Source organism: Lagopus muta, chromosome 3 (assembly GCF_023343835.1).
Source record: "Lagopus muta isolate bLagMut1 chromosome 3, bLagMut1 primary, whole genome shotgun sequence".
In the NCBI taxonomy this organism is placed as follows: domain Eukaryota; kingdom Metazoa; phylum Chordata; class Aves; order Galliformes; family Phasianidae; genus Lagopus; species Lagopus muta.
Window position 1 is genome coordinate 50,672,426 of NC_064435.1, and position 27,424 is coordinate 50,699,849.

At 43.0% G+C, this 27,424-nt stretch overlaps 1 protein-coding gene across 1 annotated transcript; it reads right to left on the minus strand.

The window, feature by feature from the left end:
- APCDD1 (APC down-regulated 1) lies at positions 1 to 27,334 on the minus strand. The gene is made up of 5 exons (XM_048938584.1): positions 27,035 to 27,334; positions 18,162 to 18,345; positions 16,610 to 17,141; positions 3,490 to 3,811; positions 1 to 1,202 (listed from the first exon to the last, which is right to left on the minus strand). Exons 1-5 carry the CDS (start codon positions 27,090 to 27,092, stop codon positions 751 to 753), a joined length of 1,548 nt encoding a protein of 515 aa, XP_048794541.1. The 5' UTR covers positions 27,093 to 27,334; the 3' UTR covers positions 1 to 750.
- Between the last annotated feature and the right edge of the window lie 90 nt (positions 27,335 to 27,424).

Sequence of the window (27,424 nt, forward strand, 5' to 3'; positions counted from 1 at the left end):
TGCTGCTCCTGTCTGGCTTTAAGGGGACTTGGTTATAACCACTCGCTAGATATATAAGAAAGTGTTGAAGCAATTATGCAGCTAACGAAGTTGAATGAGAAAATATTAAACCACTGGTTATTTTTACAATTTGATGACTGTGAAACAGTTTAAATTACTTGGAATATCTTTTAATTGGAGATATCGACCATTTAGCACTATCTCAGTGGAGGGCTGTTGACTTGCTGTTTCTTTCTGTGTTGTGCTGTGAGATCATGACCAGGTAAGTCTGTGTGGGTTTCCATCCTATATACACATCTCTACCAGAATCCTGAAGCCAAGAGGAAACCGCTGTCACTGATTTGTTCCATGGAGTTAAATTCTGATGAGAAACTGAGCGTTGGGCAGAGCAGTACCACCATGGTAAAATGGCAGAGACAATGAAGCAGGATCACAACGTTCACCCCAGCAGTTAAAAAAATAAAAAATAAAAGGAGACCCCCTCCCGCCCCCCAGAAGTCTGCAGTCCTAAAGTGCAATTACTTTTGTGCAGTCATGTCAGGCCAGGGATCAGACTGGATGAAGTTCAAAGCACAAACATCAAACGAGTGCCGTTCGTGATTCAGGGAGGGGGGGAAATAAGGAAAAGAACAACAGTTCTCAGGCATTCAAGTGCATCAAGAAAATAAACGTCCCTTTCTTTCTGAAGAAAAACAACCCTCAGTCTGTGGAATCCTGGCTTTGTAGTCATGAAAAATAGTTTTTTCACTTCTAGCTGAGAATGTCCCAATATGACACAGTACAAATAAACAACACCAAAGCAAGAGCTGAGGCACTGGGATGTTTTGCTGGTGCCCCGCTGCTATACAGCCGTATTTTATTCTCCTCTGGTGACTCTTCAGATCTGGGTACGGATGAAGCGCACTGAATTAAAGGCATCTGGTAGGACGTGGCTCTCTTTTCCGGTCGGTCGGGGCTGGAGCCATCGCTGGGTCGCTGGCCATTATACAGCAAGTACCTGCCCCTGGCATCCTGCTCCATCTTGAAGATTTCATACTCGGTGTGAGGCAGGCGGATGCCAAGCGCGATGCAGCCGTTGGTGTGGGTGACGTCTTGTTGCACCCCGACTTGCCAGGAGCCCTGCGCTCCGCACTCGTTCCCATTGAAGACGTTGAGCAGAGAGGCTGTGGACACGTCCATCGGTGTGACCTTCATGTGGTTCACTGTGAGTGAGGAAGAGAAGAGCTGTTAGCAGAGAAACAGAGATGAAAGCAAAGGTGACACGCTGACATCAGCCTTATGACCCTTCCGCCTGCCCGCTCTGCACAGCATGCTCCACATCCTCTGCAGGCACAACCTTAGCATTCAATCAATGCACGCTGTGGTTACTGAGGAAACTGCAAAACCCTTCCAAAACTGACCCCTTTGTCTCTGTTCATAACAACTAATGCTAGTGATGTCATGGAGGGTTCAAGTCAGATGTACTGCTTAATGCATTTAGAAACCAAGGGATAAGGCTATTTTGAATGCATCTCAGAGTACGTGCTGGTGCTTCCTGAATTTATGTTGGCCTGTCCTTTAATCTAACTAATAGGAGTTATCGCAGCTCTGAATCTTTTTCCTTAAATCTCTCTTTTTTTTTTTTTTTAACATTGCAGGTATGGCCAGCAAATCTATGCATTGTTTTACATCTCGGTGTAATTACTTCTTGTAGAGAATGCACACGCACCCAAACATTCAGCTGGAAAAAACCTGATGGCTCCCTATCTCAGTCAGAGATTAAGCAGAGCTTTACATAAATTCCAGGCAATCCTTCCCAGATAAAGCCTAGTTGAGATGCATTAAAGAGGAAATGAGAAAACTCTACTCATATTTTATTAACATCCCTATTAAACCAGAAGGAGGGTTACTTATAACCTACATTTACCATTTTTAAACACATGTAACGCTAGGGAAATAATAATTGGAATTGGAAAATTTGTAAAATACCACATTCTCTATATATTATTACCTGTCCATTTTTTTTTTTTCATGACTTAAGTATTTCTGATTGTTGGGGACCTTATCTAAACAGTGGCTGCAATATCAAACAGATATGTTGCAGCTTCTTCACTTTAAGTTGCTTCAGGTGTGTTAAGTTTTACTTTTCAGCTGAGTTTAAGAAGCTGGGGAAAGCCAAACTGAATGGGCCTGTGGAAGGTGAACAGAGATACTTTGTGTGCTTTTAGGATTGTATCAAGAAAAAAGTTCCAAATGGATTGCTGCTGACCAAAACAGAAGTGAATAACCAACCCTCAAGCCTCCTAACACACTGAACTCCAGATTCTTTTGCAGGCCATTAACAATGTGCATGTCTTTTTATACTTGTTGTTTATTCTGAGGTTTTATAAGCAGATATTTGATTCAATGGCTCGACACTTGTTGTCCTGGCTGGCATAAGAGATAATCCATAGAGAGCGACCTGAAAATTTTACCAGAACAAAATCAGTGACTTTGTTCTGTGAGGCAAGCTGGCATATCATAATCATGAAATTCAAGCAAAAACTGGAGCTGAGCTGGAATGTGTTGCATAAAACTAAGAAGAGCAAAAGCTCTGACAGGCAAGGATATCCTGCCTCCTATGGAAATCCCAGATCAGTACATCCTTTCTTATAACTGCTTTCCTAAATTGGAGACATGCAGGAAGTCTATATGCTTCTCACATAGTAACTAAAAGGAGGAGGAGAGGAGCCTACAGCGTGCTTGGGGTTTTCACATGCTCTGCTGAGGCTGGTGCTATGGATGGATGTTGTGTTTTGGAGATGTTTGTTTGTGTAAGTGGTTAAAACCACTGAGCTCTTTCTGAGCAGGCTGCCACGAGGCTGTTGGTATGAGATGACTTTTCAGGGACCTGGAAAGTGTCACCAAGTGCCACTTCCTGGAGTACTTGAGGGGGTTCACTTAGATACATCTAGTCTGCACTGTGGTGGGATTAATCAAAGCTGGCTTTGGAGACATCCCTACTTGCTCTAGGCCCTTGGATGCTGATGAAATGACACACACTGCTGTATCTGTCTTCCCAGAAAATTTATATCACCTATGGCCCTTTTCTGTCCACTGAAGGAGCCCTAGGACATGGATCTAATCTTGAGAATTTTGATTAGATGCTTGATGTCTGGCTACTGGACTCCAACAGATAGTGACACAAGATCTTACTTTATTGTGTCTTAGAGATTTCTGTTTTTTTGCCTCAAATGAACCATAAAATCATAGAAGGACTTTAGGTGGAAGGGACACCAATGACCATCAACTGAGTATTGCCTCAATGGCAAAAAATGCCATGCAGCTGGACAGTTTGGCTGGGTGCTCACAGAAAGCCTTCCAAAAGAGCCTCCCATTAAATAACTCCCAGGAATAATCATAAAATAGTCCCACAAATAACAACAGAGTTAAGTTGTTTAGTCACGGAATTGTGGTGAGCAAGCTCTGCTTTGATCCCCAGCTATGTGGCCACCTCTGCCCCCACACTACCTTTGAAGACAAACTCTGTTCCGCCCATCACTTTGGCTGAGTGCACTCCTCGGCTGTAGCGGCCTTTGGCATAGATGGTGAAGGTGGGATGCTTGCAGATGGGGTCTGAGTAGTGGTAGTAGTGGCCCTCCCAGGTGTTGTTGTTGTCATGGAAGATGAAGTGCCGCGTGAGGAAGAGGACCTCCGGCCGCACCTCACAGCGCTGGCTCACCCACTCGCCATGCAGCCCGATGGTCAGGTCTGCCTTGGGGGGCAGGATGGGTGGGTGGTGCTCATCTGAGCGGTAGATGATTCTGCACGCAATGCACGTGCGGTCATGGTTCTGAAAGAAAGCAGAGAGGAACTCTCATGAGGTGCTATCTGCAAACAAGGGCAGATAACCAGGGCATTTGTTTCGAGCTGTTTCAAGCAGGAGCGGAATTACGAGATTAATTCCCACATATAAAGTGAACATTTTAGTTCAGCTTTTGATTGAATCTAGAAAAGGCTGGCTGCATCCTTCAGTCACACAAGACGTGGTCAGTCTGTAACTTACTATGTAAGAGATTAGACGAGTCTCATGTTAGAAATTATTATCTTTGTTCAGCTCTTTGCATCAGTTGTTAGCTTTGGTACTGCAGATGGACACAGGTGTCTTAAGTATGCCCTTCACATGGGCAGCAGCCTGGGAGAAGAGCCACCTGCTATTTTAGGCCTTGTCAGCTTTCCTGAGCACCAACTTGTGAGACATCCCCTTTCTCTATCTAGCAAAGTCCCAACTGCAGCCTCTGCAGATTTTCCTCTCCATGTCAGGCACATGACCCTGCTGACAGCAGTAAGGATAGGGAGATGTGAGTGAGCCTATACAGAGCCTATGGTGCTCCAGGAAGCAGACACAGCCTAGTGTTGCTGAACATGGTGAAAGCTTTATGGCTCCTTCCAGCAAGAGTAGGGTTTGCAGAGTCTGTCAGGCTCGATGAAGGCTTGCAGCTGAACTGTTCTGTTGAGCACAAGCCTCTGGGAGCCAAGTGCCCCAGTTTCCATGTCTGTGAGAGTTGAGGGTGTTTCACAATGTGCAGACAGGGCCTCTCAGAAGTGCTGCCTACTGTGCCCTGGCACGGGAGCATGACCTGGTGGGTTTCCTCACATCACCTCGTCAGTTTGAGCAGCCACTGGGGAAAGAGATGTGTACAGAACAAATACTTTTTCCTCACGGCCCTATCCAGCTCTTTTCTCTGCAATCTCTCTGAGCTCCTCTCATTATACAGATGTTCAAATTCATCTCTAATACTTTAAGGTCCAGATGTGCCACTATGGAGTCAGCATTTCTCCATTTGCTATCTTCAGCTTGCAGCACACCTCAGGATTCACAGTTACACATAACACAATAATATGACCATAGGTAGCTTCAGAGAATCAACACATGACTCAGGCAATACATCCCTCTTGCACATATTAAATAGTGTGTATGTTTGCCTTCTCTTCAGATTATGTAGACTCAGAAAGTCAGTAAAAATCAATAAAAGTCTGCTGCTAGATTCAGACTAATGGTCTGTGTACAAAATGATAAGAAATCATAGAATGGCTTGAGTTGGAAGGGACCTCAAAGCCCACCCAGTCACACCCCGTGCTGCCCCTGACCTCCACTGCCCAGAGCCCCATCCAACCTGGCCTTAAGTGCCTCCAGGGATGGGGCACCACAGCTTCTCTGGCAGCCTATGCCTGTTAAATGGTGTAGCCCAGATTAATCTGAACCAGTGTTGGCGCACAGAACAGCTCTGAGTAGGAGACTGGACTTGCTGCCTCCAGCAAAACTGCATGGTCACTATGTTACTGAAGCAGACTATTCTTTCCCTTTGTGGAGCCTGTTAAGTAATTTTAAAATTCATGTTTCAGCATCTGCAAATGGATAGAAGGACCGTAAGTACAAAGAATATTGAACTGAGTGAATGTAGCAGAAATGCAAAGTCATGGCCTGAACCAGTGATTGAGCACCTGGTGAGAAGGCAGAGCCAACTCAGGGGTGCTCAGGTGCACACAGTGCCCCTGAGTGACTGGAAGGGGTGGAGTCAGGATTCTCTCCTTCTCAGACCTTGTTGTTGGCAGTGGAGGCAAGGGCATCTTGTTGGAGATACATGACTACTTGAGGCCTTCCAAAGGTAAGCAGCTTTTTTCTTTGCTTCTGCATTTGGGTTTGTCCTCCTGTTGCAGCTAAAGACTTTGTCATCCCACTACTATAGCTGTACTTTCCATCACATTATAGTGTTACAGTAAGTGAACTGGAACTGGCAAAGTTAGCATGGTTTTGTGGCATTGTAACTAAAATCAGAGGCTAGTACAAAATATTTTGTTCTCCTGGGCACCAAAGACACTAGTAACACACAAAGACTGTGAAACTGGGGTGTTAGAATCTGAAACTGCAGGCTTCAATTTAGGTTTACTGATTGTCAAGAGAAGAATCAAGAGTCAGTCTGTTTTGCTCCAGATTTCCTGCGTGACTTTCCCATGTGACTTGATCTCAGTTCATACAAGCAGACAATTACAGCTTTTTTGTTTGATGTAGGACTGGTAGGAGGTTAAAGACTGTGAGCTGTCAGAGAGCAGGCAGAAATTTTAGGTGCCGTAAGTAGGTAAATTAATAAATCAAATGCAGCTTAATGTAACAAACTTCCAAGCACAATATGATAGAAGTCTACTGTCTTCCTTTCTCTTTGTCTGCAGTAGAATCACCAGGTCTAATCTGCTATCTTGTTTGGGACTTATCAAACTGGTCTGTTGAACTCTGCCTTCCTCTGGAGGATGTCAAGTCTCTTTTTTTGGAAAGTGGTCTGGTTTCACAGAACTACAAAATTTGGCGGTGTCCTCGCTCAGATACCTGAAGTGAGCTGAGCCAAGTGCCTACCTCACACTTGTTCCTCCAGTGTTGCAATCCCACGATGGAGCAGGTGAATGCCACAGCTCCCTAACTAATAAACTTTATCACTGTGATTGCCTCACTAGTATGACGGAGAGCAAGATGGGGAAAAGGCAGTGTTGCAGGAATAAGTGTTTCTGTTGCCTTTCTTCAAAATCTGAAGAAAAACTGAAACCCTTTCTGTTGTCTTCCTGGTCACATTTGTGTGTCTGTGGGATTTCTCTGTTGTTTTTCAAATTTAGTGCATGCACAAGAAGGAGCTCTTCAATCAGGAAGGACTACCAAGTATAAACATTCATTTTGCCATTTCTGGAGCAGCGGATTTAGGTTTCATCTCTCTCCTCCACCATTAATACCCATTTCAATTATGAGCCAAGGCTCAGATGCTGGACAGAGTATTATCATCATTTCATGTCTTCTCCATCACAATGAGGTTGCAGAAGGTGCAGATGGGTCCCACCTGCAGCTGCTTGCTCCCCTGTGCTGTCTCTTGGCTGTGGCAAGTGGTACAGTGGGTAGAAGGTTCATGGAGCTCTGTAATGCAAATAAGTATGTAATTGTGAGCAGTCTCTTTCTCCTTATCGGGAGTGGGCTCATGTCCTGAGGCACAACGATGAGTTATTTCCCCAATCTTGCAAAGCTCATGCAAAAGGAATACACGGCTCTCCTTATGCTACTGCTGTGGGTGGAGGGGATTCCTTGGACAAACTCAAGGAAGGTCCAGGCTAACTCAAATCAATGTGAAGTCTAGCAGTACAAATACTTCTCTGTAGTTCATCTGGCTCTTTGACCTCTGTGGGCTGTATCCTGAATGATGAGAACGTCTAATTTCCAAGGACTGCACCAGCTATGACGGCCTGGCTGGCTGCACTACTAATGAAAGTTCATACCGCTTACCTTTTAGTTACTGGAAATGCACCTGGATAATGTGGCTGAGGCTGCAAGAAGAAGGACAGGGACAGGGAGAGGCTGGGGAGGTGAGGAGAGGAAGCAGCAGTATCCCTTCCACTCCAGTTCCTTGCTGATTTGATTTGGGGTACAGCCTGATGAGATATCTAAATGCATCACTTCTCTGACATTAGTGCTTGAGCCTAATCCTATTTAAACCTTCTTCACTCTGATTCTATCTTCCACAGAGTTGCAAACTTCTCAGTGGGAGAATATGCCACGTGTAAAATTCCTCAGTACAATTTCTGTCCAAGACATGAGAAAGATCTGGTTTTCTTAAGAGACAATTGGACTTAATTATGTGTAATTTATGCTTATCAATTGACTGTATCTTTCAGTGTTGCTTTTTTCAGGTCAGCTGCTCTGGGCTCTTAATTACACTGGCTTGTGTCTTGCAAATCACTCCCTTTCCATTTGTCTCAGAAAAGATTAATCTCTAAAAACAGACGTTCAAAGAAAATATGGAACAGAGGCAGAGGACATTTGAGTCCAAACACGATTAAGTACACTCAATAAAAAGCTCATTCGGGCATGACATAAACTAGAAAGCAATAAAGTGATCAGTGGACAAGATGAACATCTGTTTTATGTTTGGGATATCCTAGGTGTTCAGTGCAGTATTTCTAACACCGAGGTCTTGCTAAAAGGAACAGCCCATGAAATGGCTGCTGCCCAACGATGGGCAGAGGGAAGGTGCCTCCAAGCAGCTTCCAGAGCTGATCCGTGCAGCCCAATTCCTCACTCTCCTGGGTGCTTCTCTGAAGCCAACTTCTGAATTAATCCATGAGGCCACGTGGGTTGAAAAGAGCCCAAACCTCTGGCTGGAAACTCAGTTCTTGTACTTGGGGAGAAAATAGTTTATGACCTGAACATTTCCAGCAACATTTTTCCTTATCCTCTCTCCTGCTGCCTCAACTGAAGTGGTAACAGGGCCAGGCTGCTCTGGAAGCCAAGGAGGGAGATTTCTAATAAAAAAAGCAAACAAGGATGAGGTTACTTGATCTTTTTCCCAATTCTGTGGATAGTCGGAAACACAAACCTTCTCAGCATATCCTACTTTTTCTCTTTAAATTCCATGTGATTCTGTGGCTGCCCAGGACTAACTCTTCTCTCATTAATTCATAGTATTTGTTGCAGTCTAGGATTAAAAAAATAAAAGAAATCCATCACGCAACCAGAATGAGCTCTCTGCGGTGGTAAAATGGAATTTGGGTAGCATGTGGAGAGATCCTTCTGGAAGGTGTTCTAGTTTTGTTTGAATTCTGTTTTTATTTGCTTGTATTCTGACCCTGTTGTTGTCTAAGATATCTATGGACCAAACGTACAGAGAATCTACCCTTCCCTCGTGATTAAAGCAGAAGCTGAACTCAGTGCTTAATATCAAGGAGAGGATTTGCAGGAGGTACTTCAAGTTGTATTTAGGGACCAAACAAGCACTAAAAGGAAAGAGGAGGTTGAAAATATATTTAACTGATCACCCTGTTCAAACACATTTGCTCCCTTCCCTACCCATTTATATTTTTTTATGCTGAAAATGTGTCTGTATCTCAATCAAAAATTTATCTATGGAGCTGTCTGGAACAGCTCCAACTATAACTCAACATTTTCCCTGTAGAATGCAATGCATTCCTAGCAGAAAAGATTGGAAAAAATAATTTGACACTTTCTCATCAGATTCTTATTAAAATTATGTGAAAATAATAAATATATACAATCTGGAGGAAGAGTGAAACAAAGAAAAATGTTTTTTCTGATTTTTTTTTTTTTTTTTTCAGTGATAAGTGTCTATTTAAAAAAAAAAAAAAAGAGAGAGACATTTTTAGGGGCTTTCTGGGTATTTTTAATTAAGAATTGTGACCATTTTCTGACAAGTTCTCTCTGTCATCACTTACAATGGCAAACAGTTGATATTTAACCACACCAGATACATTAAGACAAAGGCCTAGCAGGCAGTGATGTGTCACAGTAAGCTCTTAAACCATCCAAAAGTACAGCAACTTTTTCAATAGGCCTGGTACTACAAGAGACAAGGGACTGGTGTTATTTGGAATTCTCTCAAGTAGAGGAAAAGGAGCTGACAAAGAAGTGGTGAACCCAAGTTTTGCATTTGCAAGACCTTTTAAGCATATAAGGAGTTACACATCAGTTTCCTAAAGGAATTTGTGAAATTGCCTCACCTTTTCTTTTTAGCTGAAGCCACTGCATAGCGGACGCATCCTTCCTAACCCATAACTTGGTTAGGAGATTCCAGCATCGGTTCTGCCACAGTATGTATTCTTTGTGGTTGGCTCTGCCATCTTTGGACTTCTCCTCCCTCCTTCCCTCCCAGTAATGCCAATGTCAAACCGAAGCCCAACCCTGAAATCTTTGGCAGAGCTGTAGCTTCCTTCTGCAGAGTCTCTCTAGGAACCTTTCAATTCTCAGTTTTTGTTCAAACTCAGATAGATATTCAGTGCGGCTACTCTAAATGCACTCATCCCTCCCTTATCACATACCCCTGCCAGCTGGGTTTGTTCCCTCTGCTGGGCTGCTGTCATCTGTCCTGCTCAGTGACAATACCTTGTAAAGTCATGTATTTCCCATTTTTCTAGCAATATCCTGCCTTACCAGTCTTGTACTGATGTTAAAACTATTTCCACAACACTCTACTGCTGCTGCTTTATTACTCACATCTGTGCAGGTGTAGCATGGAAAGCTTCTTCGGAAGACTAAGGTTCCCAGCTGGCACAAAGCCACCTTTAGCCAGCACTGATTTGCACCGATTACTGATGCTGGTCTTGTTTGTGGTTGGAAAAGGTTGGGTTGCATTTACATTGTATTGTGGGTGGCAAGGGCTAGCACAAGCCCCACAGCAAGGTGGAGATGCTCCTAACCAGCATATGAGGCAGCCCAGGCTCCAGCTATCCAAAAGTTCATGTTTCTCTTGCGTTGGGTGATTCCTTGTTAGGGCTGATCCTTACTATGAGGAAAACTATGGGTGAAGAAAGGAAAGAAAATGTTTTAGCTCTTATCTCGCACACTCACCTGAATGCTGCATGTCATGGGAAGGGCACATAGAACTGGAACAAGGCATGCCTGGATAGGATGCTAGGAAAAGGTGTCAATTCAAGTAAAAACTCAGAAAAGACACTGCCAAGGAGATGAGTCCACCCAAAGGACACTTCTACAAATTGCTCAGTGTAGTATCAAGCTCCACTCCTCCACCGCTCTGGATAAGAGACCAGGACAGCGTTTTAACAAATGGCTGCAATCTCCCTCTAACACAAAAGTGATAATTTGCAGGCTTTCCATGACCTCATACAAAACGAAGTTGGCGAACGTGCATTAGGCTGGCTCTGGGGAGTTGAAAAGCACAGCTGACACAGTTATAATTCAGCCTGCCAAAGGGAATGAAGAATAACAAAGATTTAAAACTTTAATTAAAAAATCTTGAAGCAAATGAAATGCTGGGGAGAGCTGTAACTCCTTTGCAGGGCTGTCAATTTGGGATTTCTTTTGGTGTGGAACAGAAGAGCTGCATGCCGGAAGGAGGGTGGAGATATGTTGGGACTTATCTACAAATGTGTGCTTGTATATTTTCAGATATTAGGAACAGCTTTTATTAACTTCTCCTATGAAGAGAAAGATAATGAAGGAATCTGAAGGCACTATCGTTATGCAGCTGTCTGATCTATCATGTTGATTCCATTGCACAACCCTGCATAAAACTGAAATACAACCAAAATGAAAAACAAGAGTCCTCTGCTTGTTCCTTTCCGGTATAAAGTCTTTAGTCTACGCAAAAGATGGGAACAAAGATAAAAATGGCCTTCTCTCAGATGAATTTACTTGCATGTTCTCTATCCCACTAAGATGATACTAATTTATAGTGACATGAATATTTTGGGAAGTATAAAAAAAAATTCCTGGAAAACATGAAGCAATATTCTGAATGTCCATTTTCAGGAACAGATATTTCAAAGTTAAGCTGTATTATGTCTTTAGATAGCAACTTACACAAGCTTCTGAACTGCATAGCAATATCACTAGCAAGTTCTTCACTGCTTACAAGAGATGAAGTAATTACAATTAGGTGCCAACAGAATCAGGATGTCAGTAGGCTAGATATACTTGCTGAAGGGCCTTCTTTTATTTTGCAAACTTAAACAGTTAATTTTTATCTGTGGTGCTGTATTTGTGTTGGAGCAGACTTTTGCTGCAACTGAAGAACAGACAGTGACCCACAAAGAGAAATATGGTTTTAAAAGCAACACAGCTCTGGAAGGTTCAGTTAGAAGCTCTTTGATTCTCTTATCTCTGAAGTGCATCATACACACAGTTGCTGTTCATAAACCTGGAATTAACATATTTGAACATTCTTCTGATATTCTTTTTTCGCTCCCCTCATAATTTCCCTAAGAGTCTTTGGCCAATAATAATTAACAAAAGAAACCCTTCAAGTGTTGGCTTAATCCAGAAGTCTAGAAGTCTCTTAATCTAGAAGTCTCTGGCAAACAAAGCGGTTTTGTCCTCCAAAATTACACTTTTTGGTTGAGATAGTCTTTTGCCTATTTCTCGGAGGCACTTCACACGTTTAACATCTATTCACTCATGCTTGGAGTCGCTTGGGAGCTCCTCCAGTACATCACATTCCCCTACAGCTGAAGTAACTGAGTTTCAAAGAGTTGAACACCCAATTTGTCAAAAGCTCAAAAAACCTTGAGCGCTTTGTTCTTTCACCCCCTGGCTAAAGCAAAAACCAAGCACCGGTCTCCATGTGTAGAATCTGCATTAGCTGCGCAGGCAGCTTCCAATGGTGAATAAACTTGTCAGAGAGAACTGACAACTTGGGAATCTTTTCCACGGGAAAATCTTACTGAAAGCATGGGGCCAGCAAGTGTTTGAGCATGGCAAAGGCAGAAGGAAGGTTTATATTCTAAGCATATTTTAGGACTCTTGTGATGTTCCAGCCTAATTCCTAACTAACGATCTAACCAGAATGTCCTGGCATCACAGCCATGGTCTGATCTTTCCTGTTACTCAGTCAGATGATAAAACAGCACAAGGAGTTCTTTGTTTACAGAACTGTATTTCTGAGGCAATCAGATATGAAATTGGCACCCCAGTACTGGTGTTGTAAACATTCCTGGCATTTTAAGCACGCACTTTGAACGAATAATGTATTCAAGGCTTCCTTTCCTACAAGTACTTGTATGAGTTTGCAAATAAGGTATGAATTTATGACCAGTCAGCCAGGCTTGGTGTTGCCCTCATCCGTGTTTTTTTTTTGTACAACACAGGCGATGACTGCCAAGAAGTTCCACCACCCTGCTCTTTCCACCAGCGTGCCCTCTCCTGCTGGCTAAAGAGCCTGAGCGTGCACTAACACGAATCCCTTTCTAAACTCCCTACCTCAAGGCACATCAAAGACTTTCAGCCCACTTCATCAGCAAGTTCTGATTCATACCTTGAGCAAGGCTGGAGGACTGCTAAGATAAATGTATGCAGCGATCTATTAATCAGCTGCTCTTAGGAACTTCCATGTCTTTTACAAGAGGAATTTGTTTAAGGTATGCTCTTATCTAAGAGCATTTGTAAAGCTTTAGGAGATGACATATTAGATATTTTTAAAAGCTCCCTGATTTTATATGAACACTTGAGATACGGCAATCTGTGAAATTATTCAGATTTGTAGCTCAGCATAAAGCTGTCTGGTTTTTGGACGGCCCTTTTGATTTACCGCCCTGTGGTGAAATCACTGCAGGAGTTTGGAGAAGGTCCAATTCTATTTGTTTAAAGTCCCGATCATGTGGCTTTGGCATTCCTAGCATATCCAGCAATCTTTTGCTTTTAATTACCATTCATTTCAACCACATAAGTAATGAATGTGGCTACCGCATCCAACTTACAGGCTGTGTAAACTCTTGAGCAGGGTGGAACTTTCTTCTATATAGAGGCTTAACTATAAATTTAACTCAAAATGTGAATCCTCTTAACTTATTTTAGGCAGGTCTTTATTATAAGTATAAAATAAAAATAAATAAAAAGGAAATGAAAAAAGCCTTAAATGAAAGATTCCACACAATACACCTGATTCACTTCAGAAGTAATTTCCTGGCCTCCCCAACCTCTTGGTATGACTGCAAAAACCTTAAAGAAAAACAAGTTGATTTAACGTTTCTATTTATTCATGGTGTCCTGTTTCCAGAGGAGTCTGTGACTTGTAGTTTTAAACTCAATTTAGCATTTAAACTCATTTTCAGCTGGGTCCCAGTGGAGCAACAATTAGAAAAGGAAAGGAGTTCAAAGAAGAAGGGTTATAACCTTCCAGCAGTATGTTTGCCTGTGCTTTTTGAATTAAAAAAAACAACACAAAAGAAACAAAAAAACCCAGCATTTCTGTTACTATGCTTTCTCCATCCAGCAAACACTAAGTCCCACAGTCAGGCTGGGGTCCTGCTGGCCTAGGGAACTTCATGGCTAGGTACAGACCGAAACCCAGAAGTCCTTCATATTAGCTGCTTTGAAAGCTCATTTTTAAGGATATTTGTTATCTGTGCCATGCTGAATGTCAACTATCAGCACGTCCAACTTCTCTCTAGGTAAAACAAATTTCACACCAAACTGGAACAAGATGAACCCAACCAAATTATGAAGAGAACCTACACTGTGGGACACTCAGTCTGTGTTCAACCTTCCTGCACTTTGCAGCTGAAGGCTCCAGCTGAGACTGTTGTCCTAGCAATCCAGACCCTGAAGATATAATACCATATATTGCAGGAGCCTACGAGGCTGTGCAAAGGCTTGAGGAGGAACAGAGTAACTGGCCAGAAGTTAGAACTGAACAAAGAGGTCTGAAAGTCAGGACCTGGGGCCTCCATTTATGAAACTTCATGAAATTTATGTCACGGAGAGCTGGAATTTTTGTGTATGTTGGTGTACTCAAGACTAAACTTTTGCTTTCTATAGTAACAGTACTTCCTGTAGCCAATAAATAGTACTCTTATGAATGGCAGCCTCAAGATTCAGCCCTGCCAAGAATTGGCTACCAAAAGTCTTATTAGGAAGAACTGCACTTCATAAATATCAATGGATAACTTGGCTTGTATACCCTTCTACTCCCTCAGTTCTTGTAAACATATAATATGGGAGCCTCCTCTGCGATCCACCTCATGGGTTTTCACTGATTTCAGTGCACACATACCTCAGGACAAGATCAGCCCACCATGATGTGGGGCTGCAAGCTAAATGCATGCACGGAGGCTCAGGCAGGCCCCCTTCATGCTGCCACAGCTCATCGACTGAGACTGCTTTTACCTTTCATATAATGTCATCCATTGAAGTCAGAATGGATCATATCATGCTTGAGATAATGGGCTTTGTGAGTGTAAATGAGAGTTTCAAGTGCTGTCAGATATCTGTAAAATCTTTTGGTTTATACAGTCAATGTGACTTGAGAAACAGACCTCCTTAGGCAAGATTTAATCCTTTTAATTTGAACCTTACATTTTAGAGGAAATATTATTTTAAAAGCAAAAAGATTCTATCTTTTTGATTCTATGATAGTACAAAAGACAGGCAGGAAAACTGTGACCAGCACCTCCTAAAATTGCTCAGATCTGAACAAAAGTCTTATTTGCATAAAACCAGTTGTACACCTGATTGTTGTGATTGTAATGAAATTACTAATAGGTTGAAATGTAGGCATTTACTGGGTCATCAATCAGTCCCTAACAAGATAACTCAACTTGACCAGACAGATTTGAAAATATAGTCACCTGGGTACACTACATCAAGATTTTTTTCTCTGTTTCACATGGTCAAAAAAAGATACACCATATTTGCTGAGCAGATGCAATGTAGCTGGAGTCAGATAATCTGATTCTACAGATTTTTTTTAAGGTAGAGATTTAGGAAAGACCTTTCAATCCCAAATGAGCAAAGAGTTTACTTGAATTAATTTAAGACAATTAAAACTGCCAAATCCAACATTTGTGATGAGGAATGTCCTGTGGTTCATCTACTGCTGCTAAAACTCTCCATTTTGAGAAGACGTATGTTTATGAACAAGAAGCAGATTCGTCCCATGCCACTTGAAGAAAACTTAATGAAAGAAGTGACAGCAGTGTTTGTATGGAGACATAGCTGGTTGTAGATTAAAATTATCACCAGGACACGCTTTTAAAATAATTAAAGGCAGATCACGTAAAGTCCTGAACTACTGAAATTTGATATTCAGAAGAGGTAGACACAACACAGAGTGGACGGAGTGGTTTTTTGAATGGAAGGGAAAGCCAAGGCTTTCCCATCAAAACTCTCCTTTCCCTTGTTGTGTTTCCTGCTATTGCTGATAAGCTTAGTTACTGTTTGAACCAGTTACACAGTGAGAGGATTAAAAATGGTGATAACTCATTAGCTGGAAGTGATTGTGCAGCAGTCTCTAGCTGGAACATACTGATAGCAACTGCAGCCTGCAATGTGGTTCCAATTGCTGCATTCCTTTGAAATGTCACCAGGAAAGATGTACAGACAGACTTCCTGCTACAGGCCATCAATGCCTACTCTTCCTGTTTGATTTTTATTTAACTTACCATGAGTTGATCGGTTCCCAATGAAGCTAAAGGCACTTTGAAGCTCCTTTGAAAACAGTATTATCAAATGGAACTAGAGACCCATTCTAAATTCACGTGTTTTTCATTTCATTAGTGTGTATGCCTGCTTCTGGATCCATGACCTGCACAGTCCATCCATTTTTTCCCCTTCTTGCTGCCCCTTTCATGTCTCTGCCTTCCAATTTCCTCTTTTTCTCTTCAGGTTATGGATCACCCAAATTCCATATGTTGATACAATCTGATTTCCTCTCCCCCTGATGCTCCTGCAGCTATACAAGCATGCACTGATGCCTGTTTCTCTAGCCCTTTCTCAGTCCTGCATCAAACTTTCTCTCTTCTCTTCTGCTAGCCTTTAACCACAGTCCCAGCCAGCAACTTCAGTCACCTCTGCAAGAGGTCTTCGATACCATCTTCAGACTCACAGTGGCCTTTATCAGCCTTAGCTCATTAGACTACCTTTCATGCATTTGATTTGCAGTCTCATAAATCACAAAAGAGGTACTATTTCCCTGAAATATGCTCTGTGATCTTTTTGTAAGTGACTGCATCATCTGTAAAGCCACCACCCATTTCTTATTTTAGAACCACATCTGCATTTTAGATTACACTAGTGCACTGATCCAGAGGAGCTGAATAACGTGAGCTTTGTCACTAGTAACTGAACAGGATGCCATACACACATACATACCTTGGCATTTTGAAGAGGAGGTTGGTAACTGGAAGGTCGGTAGTACCTCCTCTGGGTAGCATCAGTATGAATATCTCCAAGAAATAGCTCCTCCACGAGGTGATCTAAATTGTGATGCAGATACTGCTTCTCGACGCGGATCAGCTGGAGTTCATGCATGGCAAAATTCAGAGCCTTGGTGCACTCACAGCCATTCTCTTCTCTGAGCAAATCATAGCTCACATCCTGTTCCCAGGGACTATCTTCTGGTATAAATCCAGGACATGTATTGTTGACCAACTCACTTAATTTTTTGGCTACTGCTTCATTGTGGCTTATGATCTGTATGTTGCGTAGCTGATAATCAGCTTCAGTACCCCCTCGGATGATCCAGGATGCTTGGCGGAGACGAATTTTGCCTCGTATAACTAATGTGTAGATAGGGTTAGTGCAGCGATTGCCACCATAGTAAAACTGATAGGCTTTAAATGTATTATTGTGATAGAATCTATAAGATCTTGTGATGAATTCTGGGCCTGCTCTGACTTCACAGCTGTAGGAAGACAGAAACAAAATTTTAGCAAGGTGGCACATCATGTACAGTATAGGTGACAAGAATGAGCAACACTGCATGGGTCCAGAGATATCTGGGTACTCAAGTCCCTCTGAAATGAAATTAACAGGAACTAGGTACTATGATCTGCCAATTCACCAAGAATTTCCTCTGCTATTACAGTAATATACAGTAATATAACCTAAGGTTTTACTTTCTGTAGATTTAAATACTTTGAGTCATATTTCACTTTTCCTTTTTGTCTAAGGACTACCATGTGTCTAATTTTATGAAAAAAGTCACAGCTTATTAAACATCTATTCTTCTCTTTTGCATGGTAGATTTAGCAAAAGCACTGATAACATCAGAAAGTGAAATGCCAAATATCCACAGACTGAATAGGGAACTGGTTTCTGCAGCTGCTGAAGCCCAAGATTCTCCTACTACAACTCACTTGAAATATATGGGCAACTACTGCCTGCTGAGACATCAAGCAAAATAGCTCTCTGAATTAAAAGTTATCATGTATGGAGAGGAAAAGAACTGGTGAAATACAGCTTCTTAATTTCTTTTGTTAAGAAAACTAACTTGTGCTAGACACTTTGAAAATAAGGATCCATTCAATGGATCTAATGCATGCAGTCTAAGATAGTATAATGTTACATTTGAATAAGCATTTTGGTGACTTGATGGTCTCTTTTCTATTCAGAAAGAGATCTAAAGATATTTCACAGTTGCTGTTTAAAATCGAGACTACAAATTGATTCATCAAGATAGTTTTATAGTATGCTATTCCTCTGTACATAACACAGCTCCTTCTTTTATACATAAACTTATTGCAAAGCATTTGGAATTTGAAGTATCACCATATTAAAGAAATTAGTTCCTCTGCTTGTTTTATATATATATATATATATATATATATAAAATATATAAAAATTTTTGTCCTTCTTTCTTCATTTCCTCCCCTTTTCCTCTTTCACATACACCACCCAAGCATCTCGTTTGATCTTTCCTTACCCGGTAGAGACCCAGTGTCCCTCTATATTGGGAGGCATTTGCACAGTGATGCGGGCCCCATTGTGGAGGTGTTTCAGCATGTGATGACACTGTGACTCCTTGAAAGCCCTCCATGCACTCTTCTCCAAGGAACGGGGGTGGGACCTGCTGTCCGGATGAAGAAGAGCAGAGCCTTCTCCCAGCCCTGCAATAGAAAAGCAGACATTATCCAGTGATCCCAGTAAGAGAGCCTTCAACATGATAAAGGTGGTTGTGAACATCTTGTGTTGAATGACATTTGTTCACAACGTTATGTGTGGGGAAATTCTTATGTGTGGGGACATTTCTTGTCTCGTTTGAAAAATAAAAAAAATAAATGCAATGCTCTTCTTTTCGGGAATTCCACAAAGGCTTGAACCTAAGTGCTGCATTTCTACACCCAGTGATGTGGCTCTAGAGCTAAATTTTACAGACACCTCTTTAATCTCTGGTCAGGACAATAAGAAATCTGGGCCTTGGAATTCCCAGAAACTTGTATCCAGATCTGGACATAAGCTGTGGTTTCAGCCCCCCTCTAATTTGAACGCTTCTATACTAAACTTGCAAACAAAGAGTACTCTCGAAAGCCAAGGAAAAAACAGATCTTAAAAGCAAAGCCTCTGCACACAGGAAGCCTCCTTGATGACTGAGGTGGTCAATTAGAGACAGATCCTGCTATTTTTATTTTAAAGGAGAAAAGGAATTTCAAAAGCTAATTTTGTCTCCATCACACAGTAATTTTGGTTTCTACTAATGTATACATACAAAACCCACCAGCGATCTTTTTACACAATATTAATTGGACCAAATGAATACTTAGCTTCAGGAGGAATGCGTCTTTACTCTTTTAGGCACCAAGTGCTCTTAGATATGTTGGAAAACATGGATCAAAAGAAAAGCATGCATCTAGAGGTTAAGAGATGAAAAACATGAACCTTACATAACGGGTGGGATACTGTTAATACTTTATCAAAAAGAATTTAAGAGCCTCTGGGCTAGGAAAAGAATATGGGGTGTGCCCTGGAAGCCAGTCTGGCTGTCTGGGGAGAGAGAAGGCTCAATGACATGTGCTCCCAGGGGTAAGGGTTAGGGTTTGCCCTGTCTTTTTTGATGACTTTCCTGCCCAACTTGGCTCTGGAACTGGGCTCTTTGTATCACTCACCCTATGCAGTCCAAGCCACCAAACTAGACCCTGCTCTGTATTCCCCAAGTCAGATATCAAAATATGAGGCATAAAGAGCAGCCTCTAAATGTAAGCTCTGTCATTCAGGCTGATGTTAAGGCTGTGCTCAGTCCCACAGTGCACAGTATTGCCGCAGAACTTAATAGAAAACCAGCATTACTCATTTTTAAATAGACACTGCCTCCAAGCTTTGCCATTTCCTATTGCTAAAAGTAAACTGTGTCAGTGACTCATGATGTTGACTAGGTCTCATGTCTTCTGGAATAAACTTAGGTTAACACCTGGGAAAGTGGCATTGCTAGAAATACAAATACATGTCACCCATTTAAGAAGAGCAATTTCTACACTGAACAAAGGCAAGGAGTTTTCCAGTAGACAGAGTAAGGAGTGATCAGAAACATGACTATAAATACTTGAATGTAAACAGTACTTATCACAGAATGATCTTGAGATTTAATGAGATTAACAGATACAACTTCACAGTCTTTATTAGCAGATCTAGCAGCTTTGTTGCAGTTTACCTCTAATTCTTCCTTCTGAATTTATGGCCTTCCTTTCTAAAGGGTAATAAATACAAGAGATGCTTTGATATCTGAGCATGCCATCTGAGATGCACTTAAAGGACTTTCAGAGGGTCAGTACTTCTTTCTTTCTGAAAGCCAGTCTTCTTAAGCCTTTTTGCAATGCTGAGCAGTCTCTCTTGTGCATCAAACAACAGTTGTTCTAAAGCAAGACATGGCAGGGTCACATCCAAAGCAGCATGACCACACCAGGACGATGCTCTCCTGAATCTGACAATCTTTTGAGAGGCAGGATTTAGTAGATAGGTCTTTCATCAGTCTTTCATGGTCATAGCCTCTTGGCCCTAAGCCAGCATCTCTTGGCAGCCTAGCTCACCTGGAACAGAACTCAGCTCTCAAAAACTTGAGCTTATCGGGTCTATCTGAAACCTTGTGGGCATGGGCTTGATGTCACAGGCCCTCATACTTCCAGAAGAACAAGTTCAGCCGGGTCCAGTGAAATTTGCCATACACCTATTTCTGTTGTTATGAACCATAGCTGATGTTTGAGAACTTCTCCTTTAGCAAGTTTTCCCATCCTTACATCTTTACACACTCAAAAAATTCAGCACATTCCCTTTAATGGAGCACTTCTGTCCATAGCTCTTTTGTGTCAGAAAGGGTACCGTCTGCAAGGTACCTGCTGTATGCTGGAGCTGTCACTACTCTTTCTACAGAAACACAGCTATCAGGATGTCTTCTGCAAAGAAATTATGTCACTTTGAAAAAGCCTTTGGAAATTTACATTTTGGCCTGGAGTTGTTAAGCATTTGAAATCTGCCATTAAGAGGAGGTTTTGAAATGGTTCAAGTGACTTCTTCCAAAGCACATGTATCACGCACTTTGCTTTTAGGCTGCTGTGCTTTTCATAACACATGTCATATGATTCATAAGTACAGATGCGCTTGAAAATGAATGATTTATTCATTTAAACATATTTGGGCATTTAATTTCTGCAAGCAAAATCCTCCTGCAGAAGGATACCATCTTGTATGTGTACATAGCAAAAGAGAAGATGCGGTAACCACATTATATATTGCCAATTATTCCCTGGAGGAAATAATGAAAAGAGGGGTTTTTGAAAAGGAGTCAAACTTTCTGTGACATTATGCAGTGTCTTTTTGATATTGCTTAAAAGCAAGGTGGCCTCTAGCCCTCCCTGGAAGTACAGCTGGATGTAGTTCTATCTTGCAAACAACAAACTGTACCCAGTGGATGGGAGATTTGCATTGTCAGCCACAGAGATCTGTATCTGAGAAGTAAGCATGTGCTCAGGATACATCCATCAAACTGTGACAAATGATGATGGGAAGAAGCTTAAGTCAAGACAGGCATGAGAACATAAGAAAGACTGCAGAGATTGAGGAAGAGATGTGGAAGACACACACATGCCAGGCAACATCCCATACATTGGACCTGACTATCAGAATACAGATTATGGTGTAAGATTAAAAGGCAATGATGGGACCCCTACCTTGCTTACTACATTTTTCAGTGTTTGTGTTGCTGACGTAAGGAAATATTTAATTCAGCAGAGCCTTCCTCCTCACTGAGTCATGCTTTCAACACTTTTGTTTATAACTACATATGCTTGTATGAATTCCAGTCAAAGGTGCCCTAACTTCACTTGTGTTACCTAGAAATCCCTTACAAAGACTGGTGATGTACTTTCTGTGCAGGGCATGAAGCTGAACACTGTCTCCTATGCATTTCCACACTGTGGATAATTCAAAGCAGCACAGAATCCCCTGCTCCCCTTTGGCAGTGCTTAGTGAAGTGTTCTGCAAATCTGAGGCCTCATGGGGATGATGGCATTCATTGTAAAAGATCTATCTGGCAATGTTCAAAGTTGGACATTGCTGGAAGGCTTAAGATTAAAACATGCTTTCACAAAACTGAGAAAAGAATTTAATGGCTCTTAAAAGCCCACTTTGGAGCCCAAGCATGGTTGCAACATACTTGGAGCCACAACTTTCATTCAGAGGGATCCAGCTCTGCTATTCCCTATAGCACAGACAGATGATAGGCTTCAGAATCTCCATGATAAGCCACATATTTCAGACTCAAGGTCTGACACTTTTAATATTTTTTTTTTATGTGAAATGAAGGACTTGCACATTCATTAGAGATAGTCCACCATCTAATCATTCAAAAGCTTGACAGACATAAAACCCATTCTTTGCATGGTGCTAATGGCAGCATTTTAGTTAACACTTCCTATAGCTACACCGTGACCACAGGCCATAAGATTGTATCAGCCTCCCCACGGTGGCTGCCTATTCACAGCAGCAAGTCCAAAAGAAAAAAGAAAATTCCAGAGCCTCCTAGAAAAGCAAAATAAAGAACAACAAACGCATTTTTGATGCATTGATAACCAACTTCACTTTCATAATCAAGACCTAGCAGCATAGATCAGAGTACAGCTTTAGCACCAAAGTCTGAATCGAAGACAGTACACAAGGTGCTGCAGCTCCGTCTCCCAGCTGGGAATCCCCTTCAGTGCCCCACAGATCAAGTGTTAGAGAGGTAGAGCCAACAACCATCAGAGTGGGAAAGCAAGGTGTGGGCAGCTGCCAGGTGAGAATGCATAGCTGGCAGCACCCACTGCACCAGGTGCTGATAAGGCGGGGGCTTCAAGCTCTGGGGTTCACCCATAAACCCCTATCTGATGTGGGAACAACCACTGCAGATAAAAATAATTGGAAGGTAAGATGGGTTACTTTCAAGTTCTTCAAAGATTTCTGCACATAGCTGCAAGTAAAATACCAGTCTCGAAAGGGTGATCTGCTGGCAGCTGGTTACCCAAATGTGTTTCAGAAGTTGCTTGCAAAAAGCTCTTCACAAACATTTCTGCAAAAAAAAAAGTGAGCTGCTATACTCAATGGCTCAGTTTTCGGAAAAATAGTATGCAAACAATGTACAATTGTACCACCGATAATGATAAGTGTTGTGCTTGAGCACATGAGAACAAATTCTAATCTTTTAATTCATATCTAGACACCACGGGCAAATTCTGTTCTCAATTTTGCAAGATTGCAAAAGTATAGCTTGAATAATCTTAAAGGTTAAACTTTTAGATTTAAATCAGTTTAATTAACAAACACCTCTATCAGAATGGAAACCATGTCTTCTAATATGGCCAAATGGAGCACTTCAACACACGGGCTCTTAGCTACTACACCTTCAGCAGGCTCACCTTTGGCTCAATGGGAGGATAAACGTTAACAAAAAGTAGGACTAAAAACTGGATTTGGATTGGGGTTGCTCAGGAAGAACCACTTGGACTTTCAATTTACAGCCCTGCGAACTCTAGAAGAGGACCATTCTGCTACAAATTAAAACAATCTCAAGTGGTAGTCCAAGTGCAAAACACACAATGACACTTGAACATGCAGGCTGCAGCTTTGCTTCAAGCCCTTTTCAAGTTCAAACCTGTTTGAAACATTAAAAACTTTACCACAGATAAAGGATAATTGGCAGGATTAAGTTTATAGCTCCTTATCTGGGCAGTCGCCCTGCACAATTAAATAAATACACATTTGGATTACTCTCTTTCTTGATGTGGGAGAGTGCTAGATAATGCTCGTGACAGGCCTTCAGCTGCAGTGCAAACTTGTGTAATTACATAGGGGAATATAATGTCCTGTTACCAAGCCGCTGTCTGTGTTTACCAGTGTTTTCTCTGCGCTTGGAACTTCAAACGGACCTCGCACAGGATCAGGACCTAAATTAGCTGCTGAGAACAAAGGGGCTGGGAAAGGAAAGCTGAATTTCCTGGTCATAAAAGCAGACAGGACAATGACTTCCCTTAACAGGTATCCGCTGATGTTCCTGTGCACGCAGGGCTTGCAGGCACAGCTGCCAAAGAGCCTCGCGCCCTCACGGAGGGAAAGAAGCATTGCAGAGCATGAAAGAGCCTGGAGGGAGATAAAATGTCCTTAGATGGCAGAGCTAGAACGAAGCTCCTCAAGGCTAGCTGCTTCCGGCTTAGATTCTTACAGCCCTATCTTTGCTTGGAGGAGATCAGAGGACCCAGCACTGAGCAGCTACGTAGCAGGGAAGCTCTGCTAAGTGCGAGCCTGACTGTTAATTCAGATCCCCGCAGCTCCCAGTGCCAAGAGTAAAACCACCCCTACCCAATGGACATGCTTTCCTCCAGAGCCACAAAGGGTTAATTAAAGCCCACCTCCACGCGGGGCAGCCCTGTGCTGAAGTGCAATCTAATCTCGACAGTAGTTGGGTCTCGCCCCCTTTGAAGCCGACATCTGGTCTCCATCACGGACATCTGCACACTGCTGTCCTCCACACACGGTGCGGCTGTTTGTTCAGGTGGGCCTTGTGTCCGCGCAAGGAGCGCTAACCAGCTTGCCATGGGCCACCGCACCCTCCAGCAGCCCTACTTAGAGCACTGCGTCCATAAATGAAACACTACTGTTCTAAATTGCTGGGCATACTTGCCATCAGCATGCTGTGTGCCAGTTTTGGGCTCCATCGCTCGCCAGCCTGTCTCCTACACACACTACAGAGTGCAAAGATGGCTCACCACCACCATCTCCTCCCACTGCAAGCCCACAGCCAAGCTACGGAGGATGGGTGAAATCAAATTTACGCTAATGAAATTGTGAATAAAACTTCATCTATCTCTCCCTGCAAACTCCCCCCTTTACTCTTTTATTCATTGTCTTCCAGATTGCCAAATGCAGCATGTTACAGAGGGAACAGCTCTCATAGCCTCTAGCAAGCAGTGCAATTCTGGTCCATTTTACAGACATGGGTATTTACATCGTATACACTTACTTATTTTCCATAAGCAGGTTTTGAAATTAAACACTAACTTAAACAATATTGCCAGTGAACTTTTAAAAGCATAAACAGTTTTGCTCTGAAAAGCCCAGAAGTCCTGTCTTCATCTTCATTAGGGCTATTTCCATGATGTTATCAACAAATTGTTTTACTTAGGATTTCTAATTCATGATTCTAGCAGTAACATAATCAGAAATAAGCTAAAGTTTCTTCTTAGCATCTGTACTTGTTAAAAAAAAAGTTTACGTTTCCAAAAGAAATTAGCCAAATTTGTTTTGAACCCTCTTGGAGTTGACTCTTATTAATCAGGTTTTCTGGAGCTGAACAATCTTAGCTTTTGACATCTGAAACTTCTGTGGCTTTCTCTCTAAGCAAAGAAAACAGTGATAATGGACAACTTCCAGCTGCAAACCTCTTATGATATTGCACAGGTTTTATTTTGACTAAGGAACACAAGTTTTTCCAAATAGTAATTCAGCAATGTTAAAGTAGGCATTTCCTAACGTAATGAAAGCATAAGTTTTAGTCTTACAGGACATTCTAACTTGCTTTATAAAGCTTTAAACCCTAAATACACACACACACACACACACACACCCTCTCACTCACTTTTAACCCTTAATTTGCTAGGTGCAATAGAAATGTTGAAGACAACATGACATGGTGTAAAGAGGCTTAGCGCTGCAATCCCCTGGGACTGCCTGTTGTTCTTACACATCATCAGCTCAGGCTGGCCACTGGCTGAAGGATGCACACAGAAAAAGCTCTAGGCAAATTAAAGCTAACAAGGTAAGTGCATACAGACTAGCTGAACTTCAGTCCCCTGTATGATACCAATGGCATTTTCAAGCTTTTAACGGTGGCAACTTCCCCACGCTTGAAGCTCAGACCCCAACTGTGAGCTGCTACTTCACTGAGGTATAGATGTTTACACACAAGCCACCAAGCTGCATCATTCTGCAAGAATATAGGTATACTTTCTTTGGTGAAACATAACCACAGATGGAAAAAATAGACTATTTTCCTACTTCATGCTCTTTTGGCAGTTGCTGTTTTGATCTGATCATCAGCCTTGATTTGTTTCCCGCTCCAGCCAGGGTTCAGCACTGCTCTGTAATTCCAAGCAGATGAGCCAGGGAGTGCAACCCTGTAATTACACCTCCTCTCCTTACCCTCTAACTCCAAGCCTCCCATTTTCACTCTTACATCTCGGATCACAAGAGTTTTAAGAAACACCTTTGGCGTCCCAGCGGGTCTGGCTTAACTAAACACATTTATGCTCTCTCTGGATTTCATTGCTGAGCTGTGAGAAGGGTATAAAGCCCCCTCCTGGGGAACAAGGTCTTTTGCTCTTTGTCTTTCGAAACAAAATACACAATCAGAAGTCCATGCTCTTTATTATTTATTGAATACCATCTGTGTGCTTAGCACTTGTACAAACACAGAGAGAGGCAATCCCCGCTCCGCAAAATCAATCCCAGGAATAGCTCTGAAACCCTTATCCCTGCTCACAGATCTCACCCTGAATCCATGTAGGTTACTTGCATTCTAACAGCTAAAGCAAATTCCTCTTTTTACAAGCCACCTCAGGGTCCTAGGAAAATTTAACTGAAGTCTGGATGCTACAAAGTACTCTTGAGTTAAGAATGTGCTTCAAAACGATGCTGTGACTTGAGGAGCTTGAGTCACTCTTGGAGAACGATATCTCGCCTGGATTTCTCAAATCTGGCTGCCAAATGTTAGACATACCGAAGCAGCTAATTAAAAAGCCTCCCTTTCAGAAGCCGCTCTTGAAGAACATCGGGATTCTAGACAAACAAGCTGGATGTACGCGCTTCACACAGCACACACAAGTTTAAATACATTAGGCACCAAACTTTTGCCTGCTTGGGGTTTGGAGACACGTCAGTCCGTGGCTCAGCAGAACAGCGGGCAGCATCATCCCGAGCCCCCGGTGTCCTATGCCGGCAAACGCCGCAGCAATCACCTCCCGGCCACAAGCCTCCTTCTCGGCCGCAGGTGAGGCATGGTCCGGCAGGTCGGACCTTCTGGCAACGCCCATCGCTGTGCCAGCTGCCCGTCCAGCCGCTCAGTCCCAAAGCCACAGGCACGCAAGGTGCCCAGCCGAGCAGGACAGAGGCACGGCTTCACCACACCCCGCTGCTCCGAAGTTTTATTCGCCCCCGAGGCGAAGCGGGCGAGCTCCGCGTGGCTGCGCTCCTTCCCCTCAGCCGGACCCGTGGCGCAGGACGAGAGCACCAGCCGCGCCCCGTTCCCACCCGAGGAACCGCCGGGCTCCCCGCACTCACCGTGCAGCAGCAGGGCCGGGAACAGGTACCGCATCAGGCTGCCGTACGGGACGGACATCTCGGCGCTCCGTGCCGCCACCACGCACTGCGGGCCGTGCCGCGCTCAGCGCCGGGCCGGGCAGCCCATGGCCGGCACTAGGGGGCGGGCGGCTTGCGGGGCGGCAGCGCGGCCGGGGCACACCGCCTCTCCTTCGGGAGCCCGTCCCTCGCTCCTCAGATCGGGCTCCACTCGCCGCGTCCTCACCCGTATCCACGAAGCGCGGCGGCGGCTCCGCTTCATATTTCCCCTTCCAGCGGGAGGAGGGAGGGGTCGGGAGGTGGGGACTCCCGCGCTGCCGCCGCCGGGAGGAGAGGAGGGCGGGCTGGAGGGGCGGCCCGTGGGGTGTCCGC

Bases quoted from the DNA above. Each gene is read 5' to 3' on its own strand.
- APCDD1 (XM_048938584.1), bottom strand. From the start codon at position 27,092: ATGTCCGTCCCGTACGGCAGCCTGATGCGGTACCTGTTCCCGGCCCTG. The intron at 3,812-16,609 runs GTATGTATGTGT...GCTTTCTTTCAG, and splicing joins CTCCTCTTCAAAATGCCAAG to AACCATGACCGCACGTGCAT. The intron at 1,203-3,489 runs GTAGTGTGGGGG...CCTCACTCACAG, and splicing joins AACAGAGTTTGTCTTCAAAG to TGAACCACATGAAGGTCACA.